The 25,918-nt window shown below is 42.5% G+C and overlaps 2 protein-coding genes across 4 annotated transcripts in view; both read right to left on the reverse strand.

Annotated features, from left to right (window-relative positions):
* KDM4B (lysine demethylase 4B) overlaps positions 1-25,918 on the reverse strand; it is a 256,770-nt gene that overhangs the window by 228,749 nt on the left and 2,103 nt on the right. For all 3 annotated transcript variants that reach the window (XM_070944548.1, XM_070944550.1, XM_070944552.1), the window contains exon 2: positions 4,364-4,451. The gene's annotated coding sequence lies outside the window, so the exon portion shown is untranslated. The remainder of the gene's footprint in view (positions 1-4,363; positions 4,452-25,918) is intronic.
* Positions 5,400-5,957, reverse strand: LOC139312115 (uncharacterized). The gene has a single exon (XM_070936659.1). The coding sequence runs from the start codon at positions 5,955-5,957 to the stop codon at positions 5,400-5,402; it is 558 nt and encodes a 185-aa protein (XP_070792760.1).

The following is a 25,918-nucleotide window of genomic DNA, read 5'->3' on the forward strand; positions in this document are numbered from 1 at the left end:
GTGGCGTCGGTAAGTGTGCGAAAGCAGCTTGTGTTGACTGGCTGCGTGCTTTCTCGAACTGGCGCTCCAGAGCCTTGTGTCTCCTGGAGGCGTCCTTGTCTGCAGCTGATGAGTGTTTTGTCTTTTTAGAGCGTGGAGCAGCTGATGAAGACGCATGTGAGGCGCGTTTACGCGACCGTTTACGTTGTTTGGCCTGGTCGTGAATGCGCTCGGGAGAGCTGTTGTTGTCCTCCAGATCGGATGAGAGAGCACGTTCTGCCATCTTGTAACTTGTTTTCCTTTTTTTTTTTTTTTTTTTTTTCTTTTGGAAAGGAGGAAGATGAAGATTCAGTAAGTATTTAATTTATGTGGTTATATAGATAGATAGAGAGGAAATAGTTGTTGATTATTATTTCTTTTTTTTTTTTTTTTTTTACAGGAAGCAGTTGAAGATCTACTGAGTAAATGAAGATAGCCAAGGGCTAGCAGGTAAGTTTTCTAGGAGGAGAGGCGGGGGGAGGAGTTGGGGGGGGGGAGGTAATGCAACTAGCCAATTGCTCCAAAGAGACAGGCTAGTAGGTCTCCCAATGCTATTAAGCAGAAGATCGGCCTCTACGACTCACTGCGCATGCGTGAGGCTGTCACCAGGCAGAATTTGACAGCCGTTGTAAACTCCTCTCCTCGAGTAAGGCAAATGGCGCCGAGCAGGGCTTGCAGAGCGAGGGCGACTGAAAGAATGGGAGGGCTGTTCCCCCTTTGAAGTCCTGAGCGGGCGATTAATTTTAGCCAAGGGCAGAGACCAAGCGTCAGGAAAAGTCCTTGTGGGGGGAGGAGGAAGGCTGAGGGGCGCGAGCTGCGCTGATCGCAGCTCCCAGCGCTGAGGCGAATAGGAAGAAAAAAGGCGCGCGCTTTTGAATACAGTTCAAGCGGCGACGCCTAGAGCCCTCAGAAATCTGCAAAGCCGATGTAGAGACAGCCGAAGGCTCAGAAGCGCTTCCCCGGCTGTCTAGGTCGATAGGAGAGCGCTCCGGCAGTTAAGGGGCGCACGTGGGGCGCTCCGGCGCTCGAGGATCGCTCCGGCGAAGAGGCGTCTGAGGGGGAGGAGGCTGTAATAATCCCTGCGATGCTGACGGCGTGCGATCACTCAGAAGTGATCCAAACGCCGGGAAGCCCCCAGGGCGATTAGAGGGAGAGGAGAGAGACGCCGCTGAGCATAGGGCGTCAGTCTCAAGCCGCCAAGGAGAAAATCCAGACGGTGAGGAAGGCAGTGTGGGCAAGGCTGATTTTGCCACACACACCTGCGGCCGTTTGAAGAGGACAGTCACTAGGGCAGGCGTCAGTAAGATGGGAAAACACTGACAGCTTGCCTGAAGTAGCAGGCAGACTCACCACCCGGCAATTATAGAAGGACTGGAGTTGGAGAATCCAAAGTTTCTGGAACAGTTCAGATAGCAATCAGAGAAATTTTCAGACAGTGTCACAGGCTCAACTGAGTGAACTAAACTGGGACTCTGTTGAGCAAGTGGGCGTGTCTGAAGAGAAATCTCTTAAAGGAACACACTCAGTGTAGGCTATCAACTACTGAACAACCCGAAGCTTTGGATTCTCCAAGCTGCGCGTTGGAGAAAAGAACAGCATGTTTATTAATCTGGTTTTCCACACAAAGTTAACACAGGAGAGATGGGGCTTCCCTTCCAACCATATTACAAACATTTTATGACAAAGCCTCTTGGTAAGGAAGTCCAGTCGCAAAATACAAAGACAGCATAGACCAGGGGTCTCCAACCTTGGCAACTGCTGGCTGGGGAATTCTGGGAGTTAAAGTCCTCCAGGTTTAAAGTTGCCAAGGTTGGAGACCCCTGGCATAGACCACCTATCCCGAGTCCTTGGGAAATGTGATAAATTCTTTCAGGTCAGATCAGAATGATGATGAATAAAAAACAAGGGATAATAAGTAGCCCTCAACTTATGATGGTATTTGGGACCAGAATTTCCACTGCTAAGCGATACAGTTGTAAAGAGCGCATCACTTAGTGATGGAAATCCTGTTAGTCCTCATTGCCATTGTTAAACAAATCCTACGAGTTATTAGAAGACAACTCACCTCAATCCAAGACATTTCCATCTTGGTCCATCTCAGCGCTGGACCTGCCCCCCCACATGTCTATCCTCACAACTCTGTCCTTTTGGGGGCCCTGCACATCAGCACTTCTCTGTGTGGTGCTGAGATTGAAGTAGAGGCCTGAGGCCTTCAGCAGTCTCAGCTGGTTGCTTTCCGAAGCAGGGCCTCAGAAAGAAGGCCTGCCACAGCCAGCAACTGCCTCACATTGGGCCATATTGGGAAGACATTGAAGGTCAACTGGGCATGGAAGGGCCTATGAGGTGCAGGACCATATGGGGCTTAAGTAGCATTTTTAGATCTAGAATCTACTTAGAACCTATGAATCAAGATTAGAACTGAATTAGAATCTAAGCAAGTTCTTAGATCCAGAAATAGCAAATGAATCTGTAGCAGCAATATCTATACAATATACCTGACCTAGTCAAATACATTTCAATGTCCAAAATCATAGATCACAGGAACCTCTGCTTTATTACCAACTAATAAATATATGACAAATTGGACAAATATATGAACAAAGCAGAGGAATTATATGGCATTACTGTGCTTAGTTCTCCTAGCAGAAACTGTAAACAGCACCTAGAAACTACAGCACTCCCACACATACAACTAAAGGCATAAAAGCAGTATATAGATGACACCTTTGTCATAAAAATGAAACAGCTACTGGAGAGAAGGTACATGAGACAATCAAAAAAAATCTTCAAAGGAATAAAATTTAAAAGGGAAGATGATAACAACACACAGCCCTTCCTGGGTATCCTCCACAGCAGAGGAAATGACAGCAAATTAGAAATGTGAATCTATTGAAAAGCAACCCACATTAACCAAATGCTCCATTACCAAAGCAACAACCCAACCTCCCACAAGAGGCTGTGTAAGAGCAACATTCAGACAAGTATCAACATATTGCAGGAACCTAAGGCACCAGAAAAATAAAACAGACTGCCTATAATACATCTCCAACACAATGGAAGTTTTGATAAACACAAGTTTACCAAAAAGTACCCTACCACTGAACCATTGTAACACAACCAACACAAGCTATGGAAAGGATAACACTGCCAAAGAGCAAAAACATCTCAAAAGAACCAGTAGACTATTACCACCACACATCATTGCAGCATACAAACAAAAGCCCTCCAATACATTTTAAGGAAACCAAAAGACCCAGTAGGCCAAGAAGAAAAACAGGATTTTTTTCCTGGGGTCCCCATCCCCCAGGCCACAGCCCGTTCAAAACCGGGCAGTGGAAGCAGTGGGCAAGTGCATCCAACTCTATTTGTGGTTCACATGGAATCATCCTCTCTCCTTTCCCCCCCCGCACCGGTCCGCAAAGCTGGAAAGGTTGGAGACCCTTGATCTACAACATAGAGTGTAGACTGTATCAGTCACTATATAGGATGAGATAGGCAGAAGATCAGTCGACTGCATCCATGACCCCCAACTAGGAGTCAGAAGACACAATAAAAATTTAATCTCACAACACTTAGACAGACTCATCCATGGTATTAACAGGAAACTGAGCATTGTACACCAACCCAAATCCAAAAATGCAAGGGAATTCCTGAAAACTTAGTATTCAGACAAATTAGTCATCAACAGACCCATAAACCACATTTACACACCACTCAAAAAAGATAAAAAGACCTAAAATGAAAACAAAAGGAACAGATCTTCCCCAGCAGTCTACAACCAGATAAGCAGGGATTAACACCAGACAATCAAGCAGTAACAAAGGAACTACCAAGAAGAAACATATAAATAGGGATCAGTGACCCACACTGATGATGTAACCTGGTTGGGTAATGAAACATCTACAAACGAATCATCATCAAGCTCAGAGAGCACCAAGGACTCCACAACTGAAGAACCCTGTATATTCTCTTCTATTAGAATGCCATAGATTGCAACTTTTTGCATGTAAAAACTTTTTGCCTTGAGAAGGAGTTTCAGTGTGAATTGATGCTTTCAACATTTGCAAAAGTTACAGTGCTTCTTAAATCTCCCCAAATCCAAAGAGGTTCTCAATTTTTGGGCCCAACCACCCTAGGCCACAAAAGAAAGGGCGAGGCACATCCTTTCTTCAGGGGAGTAAATGAAAAAGTAAATCTACCAATACCTAAACTAAAGGGGGTCTTCTTTATATCACTCTTCTACATTTTTCAAAACTGAAAGCTGAATAACTTGTATGGCACATATCTCAATGGCTATTTGTAGGGAAGGGAAATCAAGTGGATGATGGGGAGGGGGGTGACTTACTTTTTTTAACAACAGGAAATTTCCTCCACATGCAGCAAATTCTTCCTCTTCTAGGAATTATCAGATCACACAGTGCTGTACATCTCATCTAAAAGTTAAAGGAAAAGAAAAACAGTGGTTGCCTTCTTTTGCAGAAGAGTCTGCTGATGTTTTCATTTTGTTTAGAAAAAGACACATCACGCGCGAGGGAGCAGACAGAACCCAAAGCTAATAATTTTTTAAAAAACTGGAAAAACTGCTGTTATCACTTTCATTTGGAAGAGACAGCTACCACCATTTCTACATAATTTTAGGGGGGGAGCATGCTGCAGTGAGTGAGTCAGCACAGACCATCTGTGAGGACACGCTTTTTGTAGTTATAGCAGTTCAAAAAAGGAGCAGCGGAAAGGATCTGTCTATATACATATACAGAGCACTGCTAACATGGATATGTTAGATTCAAGGTATGTTTGTGTGTTGTGCGTGCTCTGTGTTACATGTGCTCTGTGCTGTGTGTGTGTACAGTATGTATATGTCTGTGTGTGTATGTATGTATATGTGTATATATGTGACTTATTTCTAGGATCTTACCCAATAACTCCAAACACAGGATGCAGTGAATCAATTCTCTTTATTAATCAATGTTTCATATACAGGTATGTGACTGGAAGTGACCTCTGGGTGCCTGGACCATGTCTTAAGTACCTGGGAGGTGGAGCTGAGGTAAGGAGGGGTCAGGGGAGGATCTAGGTGGATGTGGTGTTAACCCTTATCATGCCTGTGGATGGGCAACGGTGGGCATTTATACACAACAAATCCCCCTCTAAATGCCCAACAGTTGGACCTGCTTGTGTGTTTTGCACCCGTACCCCTAATTTAGACGTAAGGTAAGCATGCTGTTTGCTTGGTAGAGGTTTGGTCAGGATGTCTGCGGCTTGCTCGGCGGTCTCACAATGTACAGCCTTAACGAAACCAATGTTCGTTAATTCTCTGACATGCTTGTGCTTAATGTCTATGTGTCTGGACCTTTGGCCTACTGCTTCTGCCATGGATATGTCTATGGCTGCTTATTGTCCTCATGTATTACTATTGGGTAGGCCGGTTCGGTCCAGATGCTGGTAAGCAGGTCGTCAAACCATGTCAGGTTGTTAGCTGCTTTGGAGAGACAGATGTACTCTGCCTTGGCTGTGGAGGTGGCTATCAGGTTTTGTTTCCCGGTGTACCAATGTACTGGGCAGCCGTTGATGAGAAACACGTAGCCGGATGTGCTCTTTCTACTTTTTGTGTCGCCTGCCCAGTTAGCGTCGGCATAGGAGATTAGGATGGGTTCTTTGGACATCTCTGACTCTAGGTTCAGGTATGCGTCCATGCTGTGTTTTAGATACCTGAGCACACGTTTCACACCCTCCCAGTGATACATCTCTGGATCGCTGACATGTCTGGATAGCAGGTTGACTGCCAGGAGGCTGTCTGGCCTAGTCCAATTAGCTATATACAGTAGTGACCCAACAACAGACCTATAGAGGGTATTGTCCTTGAAGGTCTCACTTTCCTCGTTCATGTGTTTCAGGAAGTCAATGTGTATTGGCGTGTCACATGGCTTGGCTTCCTTCATGTTGCATTTAATTAACAGGTCCAATATTTTCTCCCTTTGGGAGATCCTGAATCCCTTCTGAGTTCTATCAATCTGGACACCCAGGTATTTGTTCACCTTTCCCAGAGTCTTTAGTGCAAAATGTTTCCCCAACTGGTTGGCAAACTTGTCACAATTTTGTTTATGCTGACCACAGTACAAAATGTCATCCACGTAGATGAGTACGTACTCTATGGATGTGGCTTCTCTCCTGATGAAAAAGAATAGGTCGGTGGAGGTGGCTGTGAACCCCATGTCCTCGAGGATCTTTGCTAGGCACTTGTACCACCTCTTACCAGACTGTTTCAACCCATACAGACTTTTGTTCAACAACCACGTGTCTTCCCCTTGTGTGTTTCTCCCCGGGGGTGCCCTGACAAAGATCTCTTTATCTAGCTTCGCGTAGAGGTAGGCTGTCTGCACGTCGAACTGGTAGACTTCTAGTCCTAGGATTGTGGCTACTACCAGAGCGCTTTTTACACTCTCTGCCTTGACCGTGGGTGAGTACGTATCAGTGTAGTCCTCCGGGTACCTTTGTGCAAACCCTTGTGCTACTAGCCTAGCTTTGTACAGTTTCTTATTGTCCTCTAGTTCTTTGATTTTGAAAACCCATTTAGTCCCGATGGCTACTTTGTTCTCTGGTACTCTGGATGGGGTATACACGTTTAACTCTGTTCATCTCCTTATCTATGGCCTCCTCCCATCTGGCCCTTTCCTCTCGTGGTAACCTAAGAATGTCCTCGTAGGAGTTGGGTGTTGTGGTGCCTGTGTGTATTGAGAGTATGTAATCGTCGAATCTTTTTGATATTTTGTTTCTGTTGTGTCTTATGGGTCTGCTGGGCATTGTTTCTGAGTTGTGCATGTGTTGGGCTTCCCTCTCTGTGAATGCATCTACTTTTACCTTTATGATGGGGTGGTTCTCCTTCCATTCTTTGGTGGTTACCCCTTTGTGTTTGGGTTTTTGTTTCTCGTGTGTCTCGCTTTCGGTTGTGTCTGTTTTGTTATTGGTTCTAACACTGTCATCAGCTCCTTGTCCGGGCAATACCTCGTTGAGGTGTATTCTTGGCCAGTTTGTGTTCTCGTGGAACACAGCTGATCTGGACATGACAAATCTGTTGTCCTTGTCGATGAATCTGTACCCCTTGGTTCTGGACTCGTACCCCATGAATCTTAGTCTCCTTGACACTTTGTCCCCTTTTCTCCTTAACTGTCTGGGTATATGTACATCCGCAGTTACCCCAAATATGTGTAGGTGAGCTATCTGGGGCTTCCTATTATACATGACCTCATAGGGAGTTTTGTTCACTACGCTTGACCATATTCTGTTCAGTGTGTAATTTGAATATGTGAGTGCCTCTGCCCAGAAGTGTCGCCCCAGCCCGGCGTCTTCTAGGACGCACCTTACCATTGTTTGTAATACGCTGTTCCTGCGTTCTGATACTCCGTTCTGGAATGGCGAAAAAGGCGAAGAGGAGAAGTGTAGTATCCCGTGTTTCTTTGTCCAATTGGAGAAGTCCCTTGATAGGAACTCTGAGCCTCTATCTGTCATAATTTGTTTTATTTTTATGTTATGTTGAGTTTCTACCCTCTTGTAGAACTCCTTAAATTTTTGGAACACCTCACTTTTGTGATTGAGGGTGTACACAAATCCGTAACGGCTATAGTCATCGACTATAGTTAGGAAGAACCTCTTCTTATATTTAATAGAGGGTCTCATGGGTCCCACCACGTCCATGTGAACTAATTGGAATATTGAATTGGTGGTGCGGGAGGCCTTCTTGGGCCTTGGTTTGGTTTTGATCTTTGAGCATTTGCACACAGAACACTCCAAATAATTTTTACAGTTCTTTAATGGTAAGCCATTTGAATATTCATTCATTTTTTGTACCGTTGGAAAACTAGCGTGGCCTAATTTTCTATGCAGTAAGTGGGCGCACTCATCATGAATGGGTTTGCCAATGTGTGGTTTCTCTTTGTGTGTTGTGTCTGAGGTGGGTTTGCCTTCTGCAGTGTGTTCTCCTTCACCACTTCTAGTTTCTGTGGGCGTACTTGTCTCTTTCTCCTTACTTTCTGAGTTAGTGTTTGTGTGTTCTTGGGGTACTAAGTATGTGAGTCCCCCTTCTATGATGATTTTTCCTATGCTTTTCTTTCCTTTAGTCATGTATGCTTTCCCTTCCTTGAAGGTTGTCTCAATGCCCAAGTCTTTACTGAGCTTGAGCGTGGCTAATATATTGTGGGGTATTTCAGGGATGAGTAGCACCCCCTCTATCTTCCCTATCCCATCTATGTGTGCGCTTCCTTCTCCTGTCACCAATATCTTGTTCTGATTGGCTACATTGATGTGATATTCCTTAGGCGTGAATGTCTTCAGTATGTTTCTGTTATTGGTGGTGTGGTTGGTGGCCCCTGAGTCAATGAGCCATGTGTTCTTTCCTTTTGTCTGGGTGTGTGAGTGTTGGTGGTCCCTAAGTTCGTATAGTGACCCAGTCTGACTATCCCTGGAGCTATCCCTATATCCTCTCCTATCCCTGGGGTTGGGTGAGTCCCTGCGCCTGAACCTGCTCTCTGGGGAGCGCCTGTCTGAGTGTCCTGATTTGCGGCCCTGTCTTTCCCTACGATAGCTGTAGCCTCTGTCCCTCTGGTTTCTGGGGCAATCTCTCCTATAGTGGTTCCTAGAGCCGCAGTTAAAGCATTCTGGTTTGTCTTGGTCCCTGGTCTGAAAGTCTACCTTTTTTATTGGTCTGTTCTCCCTACGGCTTGATGAACGGTCCCTTCTTAGGCTGTCCTCCGCTATCAGCCTGTTGGATAATGTCTCTAAAGAGAGGTGCTCTATGTTGAGACTATCCAGTTGCATAATAAAGTTTTCCCAACTGGGGTCTAGAGAGTTTATGATGATGCTTTTCATGCTATCATCAGATATGCTTTCCCCCCTTTGTATGAGTTCTGCCCTGGTGGCATTTAGCTTAAGTATGTGCTCCCCCATGGGTGTCCCTGCCTTATGCCTGGCTGAGTAAAATTCCCTGGATATTTTGGTTGTTGTGGCTGCACTTTTGCTGTAGAACAAATTAAATATTTTTTGTAGTATCTCTGCCACGGTTAAGTGGCGGCCAAGACTGGGGTAAATGCTGGGTGACAAGCTAGACATTAACAGATAGTAAGCCCTGTGGTGTAAACAGTCAATCTCAAAAGTCCATGGTTTCTTTGGTGGGTCATCAAATAAATACAACATATTTTCCTTTAGAAAAACAATTTGGAGTTGATGGTTCCACTCCAAGAAGTTACACCCATCTAATTTCAACTTGTGGTTGTCAGCAGTAAAAGTTATGTTACTTACAGTCTGGTGCTGTCCATGGTTCTTTATGTGAGGGAACTCACAATATGCTGGGGGAATGCTTGTTGCTAGTCTGAATGGATTTATCTCTATGTTCCTTGTACTTATCTCTATGTTCCTCTCTCTTCCTGTAGGTGGCGACTGGGCACGCATGAAGCTCATTTCGCGCTGGAGGTCGTCGGGTGAGGAGCTCTCTGCTGCTGCTCTCAGGCCTAGGCCTAGGCCTGCCGGTGGGAGGCTGGGCTCGCTCCTGGCGGGCCCGTAGCCCTCCCGGGACGTTGGATGCCATGGCTGGGCCCCTGCATCTTGGGCGAAGATTGGGAAGAGGCGAGGAGGCGAGGCAGTCGCATGTCGGGGACTCCTGGAGCTCGGCGGCGCAGCGGCAGACATAAGTCGAGGATCTCCCAGGTTTGGCGGTGAGGCGGCAGCGGCGGCAGACCCTGGGCGACGTTGGAGGACCTCCAGATGGGTCAGGAAGCCTGGTGGAGGCCGCGTGGCTGGTGAGTTGTTTCTTCTCCTTATTCTGCAGCCTATGGAAGTTGGTGCGGCGGGTGGTGAGTGCGATTCCTGCGGGTATTCAGTCCTGCAGGCGGCCGGGTCTTGGCTGTAGTTTTTGGGGTGCGTTGTCCCGCGTGGTGTCTGCTGGGGTGTTGCAAGGGTTCCGGTGGCTACCCTGCTGCTCTTTTGGGGTTGTTGAGCATCGGTTTGTTTCTTTCTGGTTGCTGGAGGCTTGAGTGCTGAGCCGAGTGCTGCAGCCAGATTCTCGATCGTTTCATCTACTTCGGGCTCGATGGGCGAGCCCCCGCAGGCTTGCGATCTTGCTTCGGTGTTGTTTTCGGGTTCTTCCCCATCGAAGTTGGGGTTCTCGTTGTTTCGCGCCATTCGGTTTGAATCTCGGCTTCCCATTGGTTGTTGGCCATTCCAAGATGGCCACCGAGAGCATGGTGCGGAAATGAAATCCTCCATGTCTGGAGCTTCAGCTTGGGGATACCTTCCCCTTGCCGGGCTGGTGATTTCTTTTCTTTGTTGCTGGATGCTCATCACTGCTCTATTGCTCTTGAGTAGGCCATGGAGTTTCGCAATGAGCTCCTCTTTGCTGGCAGTTGCTTCCATCATTTCCAGGATGGTGGATCGGAATTCTTCATTGCTCGGTGGCTCTGCCCTTTGGCAGTAGTAGATTTCTTCCCTTGGCCCTTCGTCTCTGAGTAGTGGACTCGGGTTGTAGTCTCCATCATCTTCGGTTGTGGTGATCCTCGCTGTGGCACCTTCGAGAGCCTGCAGTTCTTTCATCTGTTTGGTGTAGGCTCTGGTGACCATTCTTTTCTCTGCCTCTGTCTGGGTTCCTGATTCTGCCATCTCTGTGAGTTGTGGGTAAACCATCCTCTGCTACCAACTTGTGACTTATTTCTAGGATCTTACCCAATAACTCCAAACACAGGATGCAATGAATCAATTCTCTTTATTAATCAATGTTTCATTTACAGGTATGTGACTGGAAGTGGCCTCTGGATGCCTGGACCATGTCTTAAGTACCTGGGAGGCAGAGCTGAGGTAAGGAGGGGTCAGGGGAGGATCTAGGTGGATGTGGTGTTAACCCTTATCATGCCTGTGGATGGGCAACGGTGGGCATTTATACACAACAATATGTGTGTGTGTGTGTGTGTGTGTGTGTGTGTGTGTATTCCTTTTAAAGTTAGAGAAAAATCAAAAGGGACAAAATACAAATATATGTATACATTATGAGAAAACGTGTTAACAAATGCTTTAAAAATAAATGAAAAATACAACAAAAAGATCTAGAGTATGTATTGTTAGAAGCTACAGTTTTCAGAGGATAATATTTTCTTGAATTATATACCAAGTGCATAGAATTTAACAAGTGGACAAACTAAATGGATTCTCCATGCCCTTATTATAGCTAAAAGACAAATATTGCCACAATGGAAAGATAAATGTGTGGCCCCATTTCCTCAATGGATTGAAGACCTGATTACACTTGTTACCTATAAGCAAATTGCCTCTCTATGTAGACTTTGTATGGATAAATATAGGGAAATATATTTTGGGAATCATTTATACAAAGTATTGTAGGTTAGAAAAAAGTATGGTAGTGATATAAGCGTACTATCTGTGTATAAAATGTTTATTATTATTATTTTTATTTATTTTATTTATGTAATTTATATGCCGCCCTTCTCCCGAAGGACTCAAGGTGGCTTACAGAGAAAACATTCAACAGAACGAAAAATTACATAAAAATTTAAAATCCAATTAAAATTTGATTAAAATTATTCCAATGTAAAAATCACCCCAGCGGATCAGCCCATTTGACAAGCCACGTCTTCAGTTTGCGGCGGAAGGAGAGGAGGTCAGGGGCTGTCCTAAGCCCGGTGGGCAGCCCATTCCAGAGGGTCGGCGCTCCCACAGAGAACGCTCTCCCCCTGGGGGCCGCCAGGCGACATTGTCCAATCCAATTATTAGATAATTATATGTAATATTGTTTATTTTGTCACATTTATATAGTTCACTACTTTCTCCCAAAACTCAGTAAATACAGTATAGGACAGTGATGGCGAACCTTTTTGCTGTTGCGTACCAAAAGTGGGGGGAGTGCGGGGGGCTCGCGTGCGTGCTTGCCCACATCCATAATACAATGCACCCCCCCGTGCATACGTGCACGACGCCCCCATGCTCCCCCTGCTTTAGGCAGGTGATGGCCTGATGGGCCCAATAGGCCTGTTTTTTTGCCCTCCCCAGACTCCATAGCCTTTCTAAGAACCTGGGGAGGGCGAAAACGGCCTTCCCCAACCCCCTGGAGGCCCTCTGGAGGCTGGAAACAGCCTGTTTCCCGACTTCCGGTGGGCCTGGAAGGCCCGAAAATCAGCTGGCGCACATCGGAGCTGAACTAGGGCAACGCTCATGTGCCCACCGATATGGCTCTGCGTGCCCACCGATACGGCTCCGTGTGCCACCTGTGGTATGCGTGCCATAGGTTCGTCATCATGGGTATAGGACCACTAAAAATATGTGCTCTAAAGAAGCACTGTCCTTATTGTCTCAAAGATGCTTTTTCAAAAGGAACTGGATTTCCTTTGTTTTCCCTCAAAGACATTTCAAAGAAGCTCCCTCAGTTCAAGGAAAAACCAAGAAAGTAAGTCCAGTTGACTTTTGAAAATGCCCCGTTTTGGCTGCCAGAGGCACTGCAGGCTATTTTCAGGCCAGCCCTGAGGCCAGATTTAAGGACCCCGCGAGCCAGATTCTTTATTCCACTCATCTTTTACCATTTTACCATTATTAAGAGCTGTGGTGGTGCAGTGGTTAGAATGCAGTATTGCAGGCTAACTCTGTCTACTGCCAGGAGTTCAATTCTCACCGGCTCAAGACTGACTCAGCCTTTCTTCCTTCTGAGGTCAGTAAAATGAGGACTCAGATTGTTGGGGGTATATGCTGACTCTGTAAACTGCTTAGAGAGGGCTGTAAAGCACGGTGAAGCGGTATATAAGTCTAAGTGCTATTGCTATTTACTTTTATTTGTAAACCAGCCAGCATCACTTAGACCCGTGATGGCGAACCTATGGCACGTGTGCAGGAAGTGGCATACAGAGCCATCTCTCCAGGCATGTGCGCCATTGGCCGTTGCTCTTCTGGGTTCCGGCACACCGGCCAACTGGTTTTCATGTGCACGGGAGTGCCGGAAACCGGAAGAGCAGCCACTCTGAAGTTTTCTCCCTCAGCCTTGCCCTACAGAAGCCTCCCCTATCCTATCCCCTGGTTGCTGCTGTGAAAATTAAACTGAAATTCCTCTCCTCTGCTTGTGTTTTGCATTTGGAACAGATTCCTTTTCAGATGGGGAGGGGGAATAGTACTCCTTAGCATCAGAGAGCTATTTGGAAAGTGAAACAGTACTTGCTGTGTGAGCAAGGAGGAGACAGGAAGGAACCTGGCCGTGGCTTAGCTCAAGTGTTCTGTATTAAAGCTGCTTCCTGCTGTGAAAGTAAAACTGAAAGTGAAACTCCTCTCCTCTGCTTGTGTGTTGCATTTGGAACAGATTTCTTTTCAGGTGGGGAGGGGGAGTAGAACTCCTTAGCATCAGAGCGTGTTAATCATATATAGGAAATACTAATGCTCTGATGGTCAATCCTTTCTTAGTGAGCACCTAGAAGCCAAGAGGAACATACATGGCAAATTTCAAGTTTGTACGCTTTATGGTTCTGGAGATTTCGTGATTACGGTGTGAGTAGTTTTTGCTTTTATATATATAGATTCAAAATATTTTGCATGCAACTAATACTCAGTAGTTTTCTTGGCAACAATACAAGTAGTCCTCGACTTACAACCATTCACTTAGTGACTATTTGAAGTTAAAATAGTAAAATGGTGGCTCAGCAGACTAATAGCATTGTGATTAACACCAGCTGTCTGCAATTACTGTAAGTTCGAATCTCACCAGGCTCAAGGTTGACTCAGCCTTCCATCCTTTCTAAGGCAGGTAAATTGAGGACCCAGTTTGTGGGGGCAATAAGATGACTTTGTATAAATATACAAACGTATGAAGGCTATTGCTTAACGCATTGTAAGCCGCCATGAGTCTCCGGAGAAGGGTGGCATATAAATCAAATTAAAAAACAAAACAAAATGGCACTCGTGACCATTCTTCACAGTTATAAGCATTGCACCATCCCCATGGTCACATTTTCAAAATTCTGATGCTTGGTAACTGGTTCATATTTATGACCGTTGCAGTATCCCGGGGTCATGTGATCCCATTTTGCAACATTCTGACAAGCAAAGTCAATGGGGAAACCAGATTCACTTAACAACCATGTTTCTAACTTAACAACTGCAGTAATTTAACAATTGCAGTTTAACAACTCTGGCAAGAAAGATTGTAAAACGGGGAAAAACTTACTTAACAACTGTCTCTCTTAGCAACAGAAATTTTGGGCTCATTTGTAGTCATAATTCAAGGACTACCTGTACAGAAGTGTTTTGTCACAGTCTTCTTCCAATATGGTTTGTCTCACTTCCTAGTTTAGCCTAAACACCTGATATTTCCTGGTCATCTCTCATTCATGTACCAATCAGATCCTATCCTATTTATCTTCAAGATTAAACTTGGAGCTTCAGACTTGGCTAAGAGATGCTATCTAGTTGGGCTAGGTAAATGCAAAAAAACCCTGAACCTAACATTTTGTACAACTGCCACTCTGACCATAGTCTCAGTATTGATGACTACTACAGTGGCCTGCAGCCATGTGGTCCCAATTAGCTTGCAAGCAGCGGAGTTAATGCAGAATGCAAAAATAAAATTGTAAGTTACAATTTATGACATACTTAAGATGTAAGGTCATGAGCATGCTGGCTAGGAGAATTACGGGAGTTGAGGTCCACATATCTTAAAGATGCCACTGTTGAGAAACACTGCTGTAGTGCTTGCTTACGTTCTTGTACGCATTGAAAGCTGTGGGGTAGCACTAGCAGCCCTGAGTTGAAAGCTGCAGGGGCACCAAGCAAATAGCTTACTCCCTTGAAGTCCCTTCCTCTCCAATTTCTCCATTCTGCAATATTTAAAAAATCGATTTCTGTAGGCAGTCTCCCCTTTGTCTCACCTTTCATCCCCCCGCCCCCACAAGTGAAGATTTTAAGAAAGTACAAGTAGCCCTGGTCTAACAACCACTCATTCAGCAACTGTTCAAAGTTCCAATCATGCTAAATGAGTGGTATTTACAAGTAATCCTCAAAGTTCCAGCTATCCCAGCAACTCCCATCCGGCATTCAGGTGATCATGATCCAGGCATTTAGCAACTGGCTCACATTTATAATGGTTGCAGCAGTCTATGTTCATAATTTGCAGCTTTTTCTGCCAGCTTCTCACAAGCACCATGAATGGGGAAACTGGCAGGTTGTAAACCATACAGGTAAATCTCTCCCACCTGGTAGCCGCCATCTCCAAACCCCATTGCACTCATGGCAGCTACCTGCCTACCCTTACACACCTTCTTCCACCAGCCTGCCACCTGGAACTTGCAACTTCCTGACAGCTTCACCACTGATTGGTTGTTCGAAGCCGGCAGGAAGTTGTGAGAAAGTCCTCGCTTCACAACCTACAAACCTCACTTAACAATGGCACCAGGGATTACTTGCCATTGTTAAGCAATATGGTCACGTTATATTGCTGCGCTCTATGGCTGCATCACTTAGTAATAGAATTCACCCCGTGCCACAAGATGATTTCACCTACCAGTTTCAGGTAGATATAAACAGAAATGAGAAGACGGTTGGACTTGGGCACCAATTCAGGGACCTATGGTTTGACCTCCCAAAATCAACACTTAGCTCTCCATATTTGACCATTACATGAAATTAAATAGGTGTGCATTTAATAATTTAATTTAACAATGTATCAACACTGTAGAACTCCTCTTGCCGAAGTGGAGATGAAGGTGGATGGCTACTGCAATGTAATACATAGCTTATAGCAGTGATGGTGAACCTGTGGCACGCAGAGCCATCTCTCCAGGCATGAGAGCCATCGCCCGTTGCTCTTCCGGGTTCTGGCGTGCCGGCCAGCTGGTCTTCATGTGCGCGGGAGAGCCAGAAACCAGAAGAGCAGCCACCTGGTATGTATGCACGCGCCAGAAAGCTGATCTTCTGGTTTCTGGCGCACATGCACACGTGAAAACGAGATAGCCAGTGTGTATGCGCATGCCGGAAACCAGAAGATCATCTTCCCAGCATGCGCATGCACACCAGGCGGCTGCTCTTCCAGTTCTTCATGCGCAGTGGCCAGGCCTTCGCACCTGCATGCAGGCCAGAAACCGGAAGACCAGGTGGCCAGCACGCATGCATGTGCCGGAAACTGGAAGACCATCTTCCCGGCGCATGCATGCGGCTGCTCTTCCAGTTTTCAGCACATGCACGGGTGCTTCCATTTCGGCACTCAGTGCCGAAAAGGTTCGCCAACACTGGTTTATAGTGTTAAAAGTCGTGGGGAAGCAATAATAATTAGACACAAAATCTAGATTAATAAAAGTAATTTGTTTTTCTCCTACTGGCATTCTCAAAGGTTTGTAGAAGAGCTGACTGAAGGAACAAAGAAGAATCTTAGTGAATAAACAATCGTGATGGTTTTTTAAATTGCTCCACTCTGATTGTGAGATACTGGCTCAAGACCTTCAATAGACTAACAAGTAAGCTCAAATGTAAAATATAATCATCAGTTTACTGATACCAAACATCAGATAAGCACTTAGGATGTTTCCATATAGATATTAGAGAAGGGGGGAAGGGAACTAAACCAAACTGCCAGTAGCCAACCTCTACTTCCTATGACCAAGTGGAACTGTCTTCCCTGCAAAACTGGGCCCCTAATCCCAAACTTCACACATGATCCAAAACGCTACCTAAACCTATTTAATGTCAAATGAGACCCGGAAAGTCTCACTTTGCACTCACTTTGTCCAGATCCTGCAAAGATCCTCCACCAGGGCAACCAATGTTATTTCAGTTCCACGCCCAGCTCTGAATCGATTTTCTGCTTGAGCTGGGGGTTGGACTAGAAGACCTCCAAGGTCTCTGTTATTCTGTTTTCATTTGTAATTCCAATTGATTCATTCATCCTATGGACAATATGATCAGGTTTTGCTCTACCTAACTTTTTCAGGATTAACCTAGGAAGTTTACAAGTATTTCATTTAATATTTTTGTTTCCCAAAAGTATTTAAAAAATAAATTAGCCCATCAATCAATAATCAGATTATATAAGCAATTCTAGACTGGAAATAATGGAAATTTGTGCTTCCTTTTTAAAAATACATGTTGACCCCTAATCCTGAAGCAGCTATGATAAAGAGACACAATGAAGCAAAAACGGTCACAAATCACAATCACATGACTGTAGGACCCTTCAACCAGTCATACATGTGAGTGGTTGCGAAGCGCATAAAATGCAGTCATGTGACTGCAGGGAGGGAGGACACATTTTACAATGGCCAGGAGTGTTTTATGGGGCAGAAAGCTTCCCCCCCCCAGGCCATCATAACTCCAAACAGTTGTTAAACAACTGGCCTGGCTGTAATTCAAGGACCAAATATATTCAGAAGGACATTCCGATAACCCAATATGGATTATTCCCTAATTTTAAAAAAAGGCTGAGTAAAATGTAAGAAACTGCTAAAAATACAAATAATCATTAACATTTTTGAAAGATCACACTGTATTGCATGCTAACAGAACCATTTTCCTAATTAAAATATGATAATTATAAAGCTTAAAGATGATAAAAACTAAATTTCGGTTGCTTAAATTCAGTTACCTAAATGTTTTGTTGGGCAAAATCACCTGAATCTTTGGATTTCACCCTGCAAAACCCCCAAAGCTCAAATGGCTCAGGCAATTCACAAATGATACTTTCTGTAGGCTTAATGTGATTTATTAATATGATTGCTATTTTTAAATCAATTACAATTTATGCCCTAAACCAAACTAGGATAAACAAAAAGTAAACCTCTCTCCAGCCAGACCGGCCTACACAATCCCACGGCTGCTCTTTGATATTGTAGCCCAAGGGCTTGGGAGTTTCTGACGGTTTCCAATCCAAGCACTAAGCAGGCTCAGCCCTACTAGCGTTTTCAGGATTAACAAGAAAGCTTAGAAGATATATAAGAGGCATTGAGTTACAGTTCATAAACGGCCACGGTGATTACTGCTACATAAGCAAACATTATTGTATTTTTATGTCGTGTGGGGAGAAAAGAATGAAGAAAAGCTACAGCTGGGTTTACACACAACTAAATCATACAGTATTGTATTTTTATTGTGCCTTGTCTAAGCATGTTCTACAAAGCAAGCTTTTTTTTTTTTAATGAAATGACATAGTCTGTAAAGCCAATTATCTGACATCTTCAGCATTTTCCAACGTGGCCAATGTCCAGATGTATGGACTACAACTTGAGAATTCCCCAGCCAGCAAGACCATTTCGAGAGTTGAATTACAAACATCTGCAAGTTGCCCTAAACAACAGGCCACAGAACCCAGGAAGGCGTTAAACTGTTCCAGGGGCTTTAGGGGGAGGTGGGGCACACGTGTAAAATTTTAATAATTGTTATTCAGTATCTGAGAGCCAAAGCCAAACAAACCACACTATTACTCCACATAAGGTGTGAATTTACTTCCACTGTATCTTGCTTCACACATTCACAGCGTTAAAAATTGGGCTGAAATGGAAGCATTCCATGTAAGCTTTGCTGTCTTAAAGGAAGTATATACTTTGAGTCTAATTGTGACCTACTAAATAAATGCCATCATCCAGTATACAGCATCACAGCTGAGCAACCTTCCAGAAAAACATCATTAATTGCACAGCTGCTGCAACTTTTTAACTGAACAATTAAAAAACAACAGCAAATAGAAATATAGACAAAAGGAACATCCAGCAATAGCAAGCTTTCCTTACTTTGTTCATCTCAAATCAGGAAAAAAGTAAAGACTGTTTTAGACTGACAAATAATTTTTAATGATAAAACATTTGGGGTACCATATGTAATTAAGTTCAGAAGGTTCAATCATCAGTCCTAATTAGTTAAGGTCATACAAGTATTGAAACATGTAACAAGGGCCCAGCACAGCCTCCATAATGGAAAGTCAGTTCCAGCTAGCCTGCACATTAATAATTAACCAGCTCACTATAGGCAATGGGGATTCTACTGTATAGATTGTATTTTTAATTTGTCTAATGGCAAAGCGCGAGTTTTTGAGAAGATACATATCAGCTTTGCAGGTACAGATTCCATCATCCCCAGCTAGCAATGCCCGTCTAATTACAAAATGATAGAAGTTGCATACCAACAAATCAGAAAGGCACTATTTTATTATCTCATATATCCCCGTTTCCTAAAAATATGAGATAGCATTTGGTATACTGTAGACAAAGCAATAGAATAAAAGGAATAAACTTCTGTAAGGAAGGAATATAAACTACACTGCATAAATAAGAACCCACTGGGTTAAGGAAACTTAGCACAAGTTATCTCTCGAGTCAAAGTTTATGAAACTATATTAAAGGAGTGTTATATATAGGCAATTTTGCCTAGCTACTTATGGTTAGTGATGAACTGCCTTCTTCAGAAGTAATCATAACTGCATTCACCGTAGTAGACCCATTATTTTCAAAAGCAAGGTTTGTACAATTTTTTCCCCAAAAATGAAAGATTACTTTTAAGCCTGAAAAAGTTGCTATAAAACATTTTTTGTCACTAAAGACAACATGCAAATTTAAATTCTTCCTTCCTGTTTTTATACCAAACTGTTGTAATTTTGATACTAATGTACAATATTTAATGTAGAATTTTGGTTTTTTTTTTCTGGTTTTACATTATTACAAACTTTGTAAGTATGTGTTAATTTAAGAAATATAGTTTTTAAAAATAACATACTGCTGAATAAGCAAATATTTACAAAATATTGATCCTTCAATGTAAAAGCTTTACAAATATGATGTTGAAAATAATATATAGTACTGCACCAATTTACATATAATGTAGAACTGCAATGTGGTTCCAGAGTTTTTTCTTCCTTGGGAATGTTTCAGAGTATCTTTTTTCTTTATAAAGATTTTCTACAGATCAGAAATATTTGGCCTCCCAGGAGCATATTTAAATTTTACATTATATAAAGACCACCATATATCCCGATCCCTACGTTCATATCTTCCAAGCTTATTCTTTTAAATATTCAGGGTTAGAAATCTGGCTGGAAAAAATCTCCAGAAAATGCACATTTATACTAATGTACAATAGTATATAGAAGATCTTAACCAATGATGACTCTCAAACATGCTTTTTTACTTCCTTGCTGTAAATTTTATAAATATCACATTATGCTACTACAATTTGACAGAGTAACCATGTTGATCCAATAAAAGCAAGTTACAGTAATTATAGACAAACTACACTGACTGAAAAAAAAGGAAAACACTGATGCACAGAGCAGTGTGAAGGTAGGGACTTCATTGAGTGCAAGAGGATCTACATGTTGTGTATATACATATATTGGCTTTTCTTTGACCAACATTTCCACATGTGGTATGTGCTTGAGAGGTTTTCTACTCTCCCCTTATCAGGCAAGATTGCAAGATGACTAGGGGAAAAATGCTATTTATTGATAGTTTCCATGGTCCAATCCTTAAACCTCTTTAGAGATTCAAAGGTCAGTCTCTCTTTAAAATCGTAAGAATTTTAAAGCTATTCACAGCATTAACTCCCAATGAGTTAATGTGTTAAAGGAGTGTAGCTACTCACAGCATTGACTCCCAAGTCCAATTTGGGTCATCTCAGATGACCAAAAAGCACCAAGCCGTAAAAGGAACTGCATAGACACAAATCTAATTAATAGTTTTACTTGATGCCTTAGTAGCCATCCAGTATAATAACAACTGCCAGTATTTCAAATACCTTTTTTTCACAATCTAATTTAAACACAGCTATTGTTTTCAAGGCATACATCAGACCTACATCTGATTCCCTCCAGGTGAATTAAGACAACAGCCTCTCACAATCACTAAGGTTCTAGAGTAGTTTTCTCAGCCTTAGGAATTTTTAGATGTGTGGACTTCAACTCAACCCAAATTCCCCAAAATTCTGAGAATGGTGAATATTGAGATAAAATTATAATGAGCCCACAACCATGCATTAGGCAGCGAAGTTAATGTACGCAGTCTGTTTTGAGATTCAGAAATCAACTTCTGCTTTTTAGCTGGGCTCTTTTTTTCCCCGTTTGTTACCATCACCAAATAACCTTTCTGCAAAATGGGTTTCTGCTTAATCTGAAAATTGTGGTTTTAAAGAGTAAATCAGGAACTTGTTCATCTGTGCCACATATTTATGGACAGGCAACATTGTTTAATAAACAGATTTTTAAAACAGCTCTTCCTGGAGGAGTAGAAAAACTGAGCAGTTTTGTGTTCTGAAAATTTATCCTCTGCCTTGAATTCAGGTTCCCTGAATATATTTAGACCATATCTATGTAGATTCTCAGTCATCCAGGTCATGATTGTCCCAAAGGTGCTTTTTCAAAAGGCAACTAGACTTTCTTTGTTTTGCTTGAAGACATTTCGCTTCTAATCCAAGAAGTTTCTTCAGTTCTGAAGAAGAACTGAGGAAGCTTCTTGGACGAGGAACAAAACATCTTCCAAGCTAAAGCAAGCTTTGAAAAACCATCTTTGGGATTTGGACCATGTGCATCCACATTTCTTTCACAACAAAATATTTCAGTGCTCCCTATAACATGAGCACTAAAAACTACACCTGCCTTAACAGATATATCACAAAACATCCACCAGTGGTAATCAGTCACAGTATTTCTGACTTAAGGTCCAGTCATCTTCTCTTCCTGTAAATATGCATATAACATATATATACCGGTATATCTGTACAGTATTATCTATCCAAACATGCTTTAAACACAATAACCAAGAATCAACACCACTTGGTCATAAGGTGCTCCAATTAATAATAAATACCCACCCTGCATTCTAAAGAATCTATTGTTTTCTATTGTTAACAGAGATAAGAAAATATGTTGGGGAGGAACAATTGGGAAGGAGGAACAACAAATGGGGGGGAGGGAGTTCCTGTTTTCCTCAAGCATTATTTAAAGTATGCATATCTCTCAAAGACAGAGGCTGCCCACAGGGGTCAAGTCATGCCTGTTGCTTCCTTTCTGCTCACCAAAGGAGCAATTGATGACATAAAACCTCCCCCCCCCCAAGTTTCCTAGGACAATGGCTCATGGGATATCAGGCAAGATAAAGGAAGTGGGGAATCCATAGTATGTAAAATGGTCTCTGGACACAGCTAGTTAGGAGAGATTAGGTCAGTGATTGACTACTGTAGTTAAAGGTATTGGACAAATGGAGTCAATAAAGCTACTGAAATTACTAGAACTACTAGAATTTTGGTCCCAGTTGTCAAAATGGAAGGCAAAAGCCCCAAGTGCTTCTGAAATGTCACATCTATCATATCCATAGCCCAATCACTTGTCATGCTCACCAAGATAAATGAAGTGACACCTTTAGAGCAGGGCTCTCTAAATTTAGCAACTTTAAGACTTGTGGACTTCAACTCCCAGAATTCCCCAGCCAGTATTCTGGGACTTGAAGTCCACACGTCTTAAAGTTGCCAAGTTTGGAGAGAGCCACTTTAGAGCAATGTCAGAAGCCAGGATCTCCTCCCCACAAGTAAAAAGGGGGGAAATCATCACCAGAGTCCGGGAACATTTCCTAACAATAGGGATGATATTGTCTTCATCTCCAAGCATGGAGAGAAAGGATGGGGAGATAGCACTGATGTTACAATGATTAGTTATAAAATGTATGCAAATTTCCAAAATTCCATAAAAAACCAGTAGCTATATTGGTGTGGGGAAGGGGTAAGGCCAGGCTTCAAGTCAGTCTCAACGCATGTCTTTCCACAGAGTTTCCTGGGCAACACGTTTGGAAATCATTTGCCATTGCCTTTTTCCTAGGGCTGACAGAGATGGACCAACTTTGTGCCAAGATCCCAGACTGTGATCAGGTGATCACAGGGTGTTGCGAATGACACAAATGTGAGGACTGGTCATAACTACTTGTGCATCACTGTTGTTTGAATGGTCACTGAACAAGTGCTAGTTAAACAAGTGTCTAGTTGTATATTAAGACAACTAGATACAGGGACAGTTTTTTCCCTCTTGCCATTACTCTGCTGAACACCTAATTTTTGCAGTTCTGTCTAATGTCTATAAACACACACACATATATACCAGCTGTAGTATTTATCCTTATTTTCTTTACTTTCCCCTTTTATAGATTTTATGATGATGATGCTCTCTGTTGCTTTGCATGTAAGCCGAGTGCTTCTGAGCCTGAGACAAATTCCTTGTGTGTCTAATCACACTATATAATAGAACAGGACTAGGACTAGAAATAAGAATAGAATAACAGAGTTGGAAGGGAACCTTGGAGGTCTTCTAGTTCAACCCCCTACTCAGGCAGGAAACTCTAGTCTATACCATTTCAGACAAATGGCTGTCCAATCTCTTCTAAAAATTTCCAGTGATGGGAGCACTCACAACTTCTGGAGGCAAGTTGGTCCACTGGCAGAAAATTTCTCTTTAATTCTAGGTTGCTTCTCTCCTTGATTCCACCCATTGCTTCTTGTATTGCCTTCAGATGCTTTGGCGAATAGGTGGACTTTTTATTTCTGGCAACCCATGAGCTATTGGAAAACTGATAAGTCCACACCTAGTCCTGCCAAACTCAGTCGGCAACTGTATCGTTCACCTTTTAGCCTCCAGTCCCCTAATCATCTTTGTTGCTCTTCTCTGCACTCTTTCTAGAATCTCAACATCTTTTTTACATCATGGTGATGTAAATAAAGTATTCAATTCAATAAATGAGGATCACCTATACAACTCACATTCTGCTGGTTTCTAATCTGGCACAATTAATCACTTACACCTAATTAGCTCTCTATATGCTAATTATAACATTCCATAATTCTACATTTTATCTAAACAAATAACATACAAATAGTATTAATAAATACATCTTTATACTCAATCTATTCATTTTTTATGGCTGAATGGAAATAGTCACTACAATTTCAAAAGTCCTTGACAAGGCATTGGAACATAAAATGTGTCTTGCTGGATCAGATTCCTGATCCATCTAGTCCAGCAGTCTGTTCTCACAGTGACCAACAGCAATCATGTTCTTGCTATAATTCATTCTTGAGAGAGGAAGTGCGACTTTTGCTCTTAACATTGAGTCACCTCCACCACTAACATATTTAATCCTGCATTTAGCAGTTAACAGCAGTAATCTGTTCGTGAAGTGGCAGCAGGTTTTAGTCTCCATCCAGCCTAGACCTTGGTTTGTGAACATGCTATCATTCTCTTCTTTATGCAACTGGGAGGAAGGGATGCAAATTACTGTTCTGTACATGTCTGTATGGCTAAATTCTCCCCATCATACACCCCTTCTCTCATGAAGCAACTTCTCTTTCATGAATTCAGACATGGGAAAATAAAATAAAACATAATAAAAGCAAATCTGACTTAAACTTAATCCTCCATCAAAATTCCACTTGTCAACTTATTTCTGCAGGGGGTTGGACTAGAAGACCTCCAAGATCCCTTCCAACTCTGTTATTCTGTTCTGTTCTGTTCTGTTCTGTTCTGTCCCTTGCATAAGACTTCTGAATAATGTTAAATGAGAGGAGTGCTTGAAGTATCTTATGCCTTCACATGAAACTCACATGAAAATTATGGTTTTAAAAAGTATACTGTTTTATTCTCCAAAAGGTTGTCCAGGTGTGTAGAAAGAGCCAAGTCATCAAGACTTACTTAAAACCAGGGTAACAGCTGTTTGAATCTCTGGAAGGAAACTATTCCAGAGGAAAGGAAATGCCTACTTCCTAGGTTCTATCAGGTGACATTTTAATTTTCTGGGTTTGCAATGCATACAAAATAATAAACCATATTAAACCATCAACCAGAATCTTGATTTGCATATCTTGTTCGGCTAAAGTGCACTTCAATTCAGTGCTGTATAAACAAAACTTATTAGACCAATTTTCCTTAGAAGAATTTACTCCATTCTCATTTCCATGTTCATCTCTTTCCCTCCATTATTGGAGATAGGGAAGACAATATATCAGGCTGATATCAATTTCATCAAAACTTACAGCCAGCTTGACCAACACTGTGCACCTTTGGGACAATAAGAGTTGCAACTCATCAAAATTGGGAAGATTGAATAACATTGAAATAGTCTTCAAAAATGAACCAAAAAGAGCAAAAGGAAAAGAACTCAAAGACCAAGATATCATCCAGTCTCATATGGACGGATCCCTCGGAGGGATTCAGACCAAATCATAAAATGCAGACACTATGAAAATAATACACAGATGTCTAGATGTTAGCTTAGATTTATGAAGAACAAACTCTGGATAATCTCATTCCATTCTTTTAATCTATTAATTCCTCAGCAAACTGTGAGAAAGCTGCGGATCTACTGTATCATGACTTCAGACAAGCACCCAATAAAACACCCATGAAATTCTCATTAGCAAGCTGGATATATGGTTTGCAGGTTTATAGAATAGAATTCTTTATTGGCCAAATGTGATTGGACACACAAGGAATTTGTCTTGGTGCATACACTCTCATACGTTTATTAGGTGAATCCAACACCTAAATACCACACAAAACACCTCCCCATTCAACTTAAATGAATCCTGGTCTGCATACATGGCAGCATTTTATTAATGCCACAGAAAAGGAATTAGAAGAATTATAAATTTGTAAAGTTCAGCAGGATTTGGAAAGTCTAGAAAGCAGGAAACATTCAAAATTAACCTGGTAAAGATATAGAATTGGGTTGAAAGTAAAATCTAAAAAAAAAAAAAAACCAATGTTCAAGTCACAGAGCAGAAACTGAAGAAAGCATGTGTGAAAATAGTGTAGAAAGCTGATTGCTAACAAGCTGGGTAAGTGTGAAGCATGCAATTTGGCTACTAAAAATTAAAATGGAGCTTTCAGGCTGCATCAAATAATACTTTTCAAATCATAAAA

Source organism: Pituophis catenifer, unplaced genomic scaffold (genome assembly GCF_029215685.1).
Source record: "Pituophis catenifer annectens isolate HBS135680 unplaced genomic scaffold, rPitCat1.0.hap2 SCAF_1, whole genome shotgun sequence".
NCBI classification, from domain to species: domain Eukaryota; kingdom Metazoa; phylum Chordata; class Lepidosauria; order Squamata; family Colubridae; genus Pituophis; species Pituophis catenifer.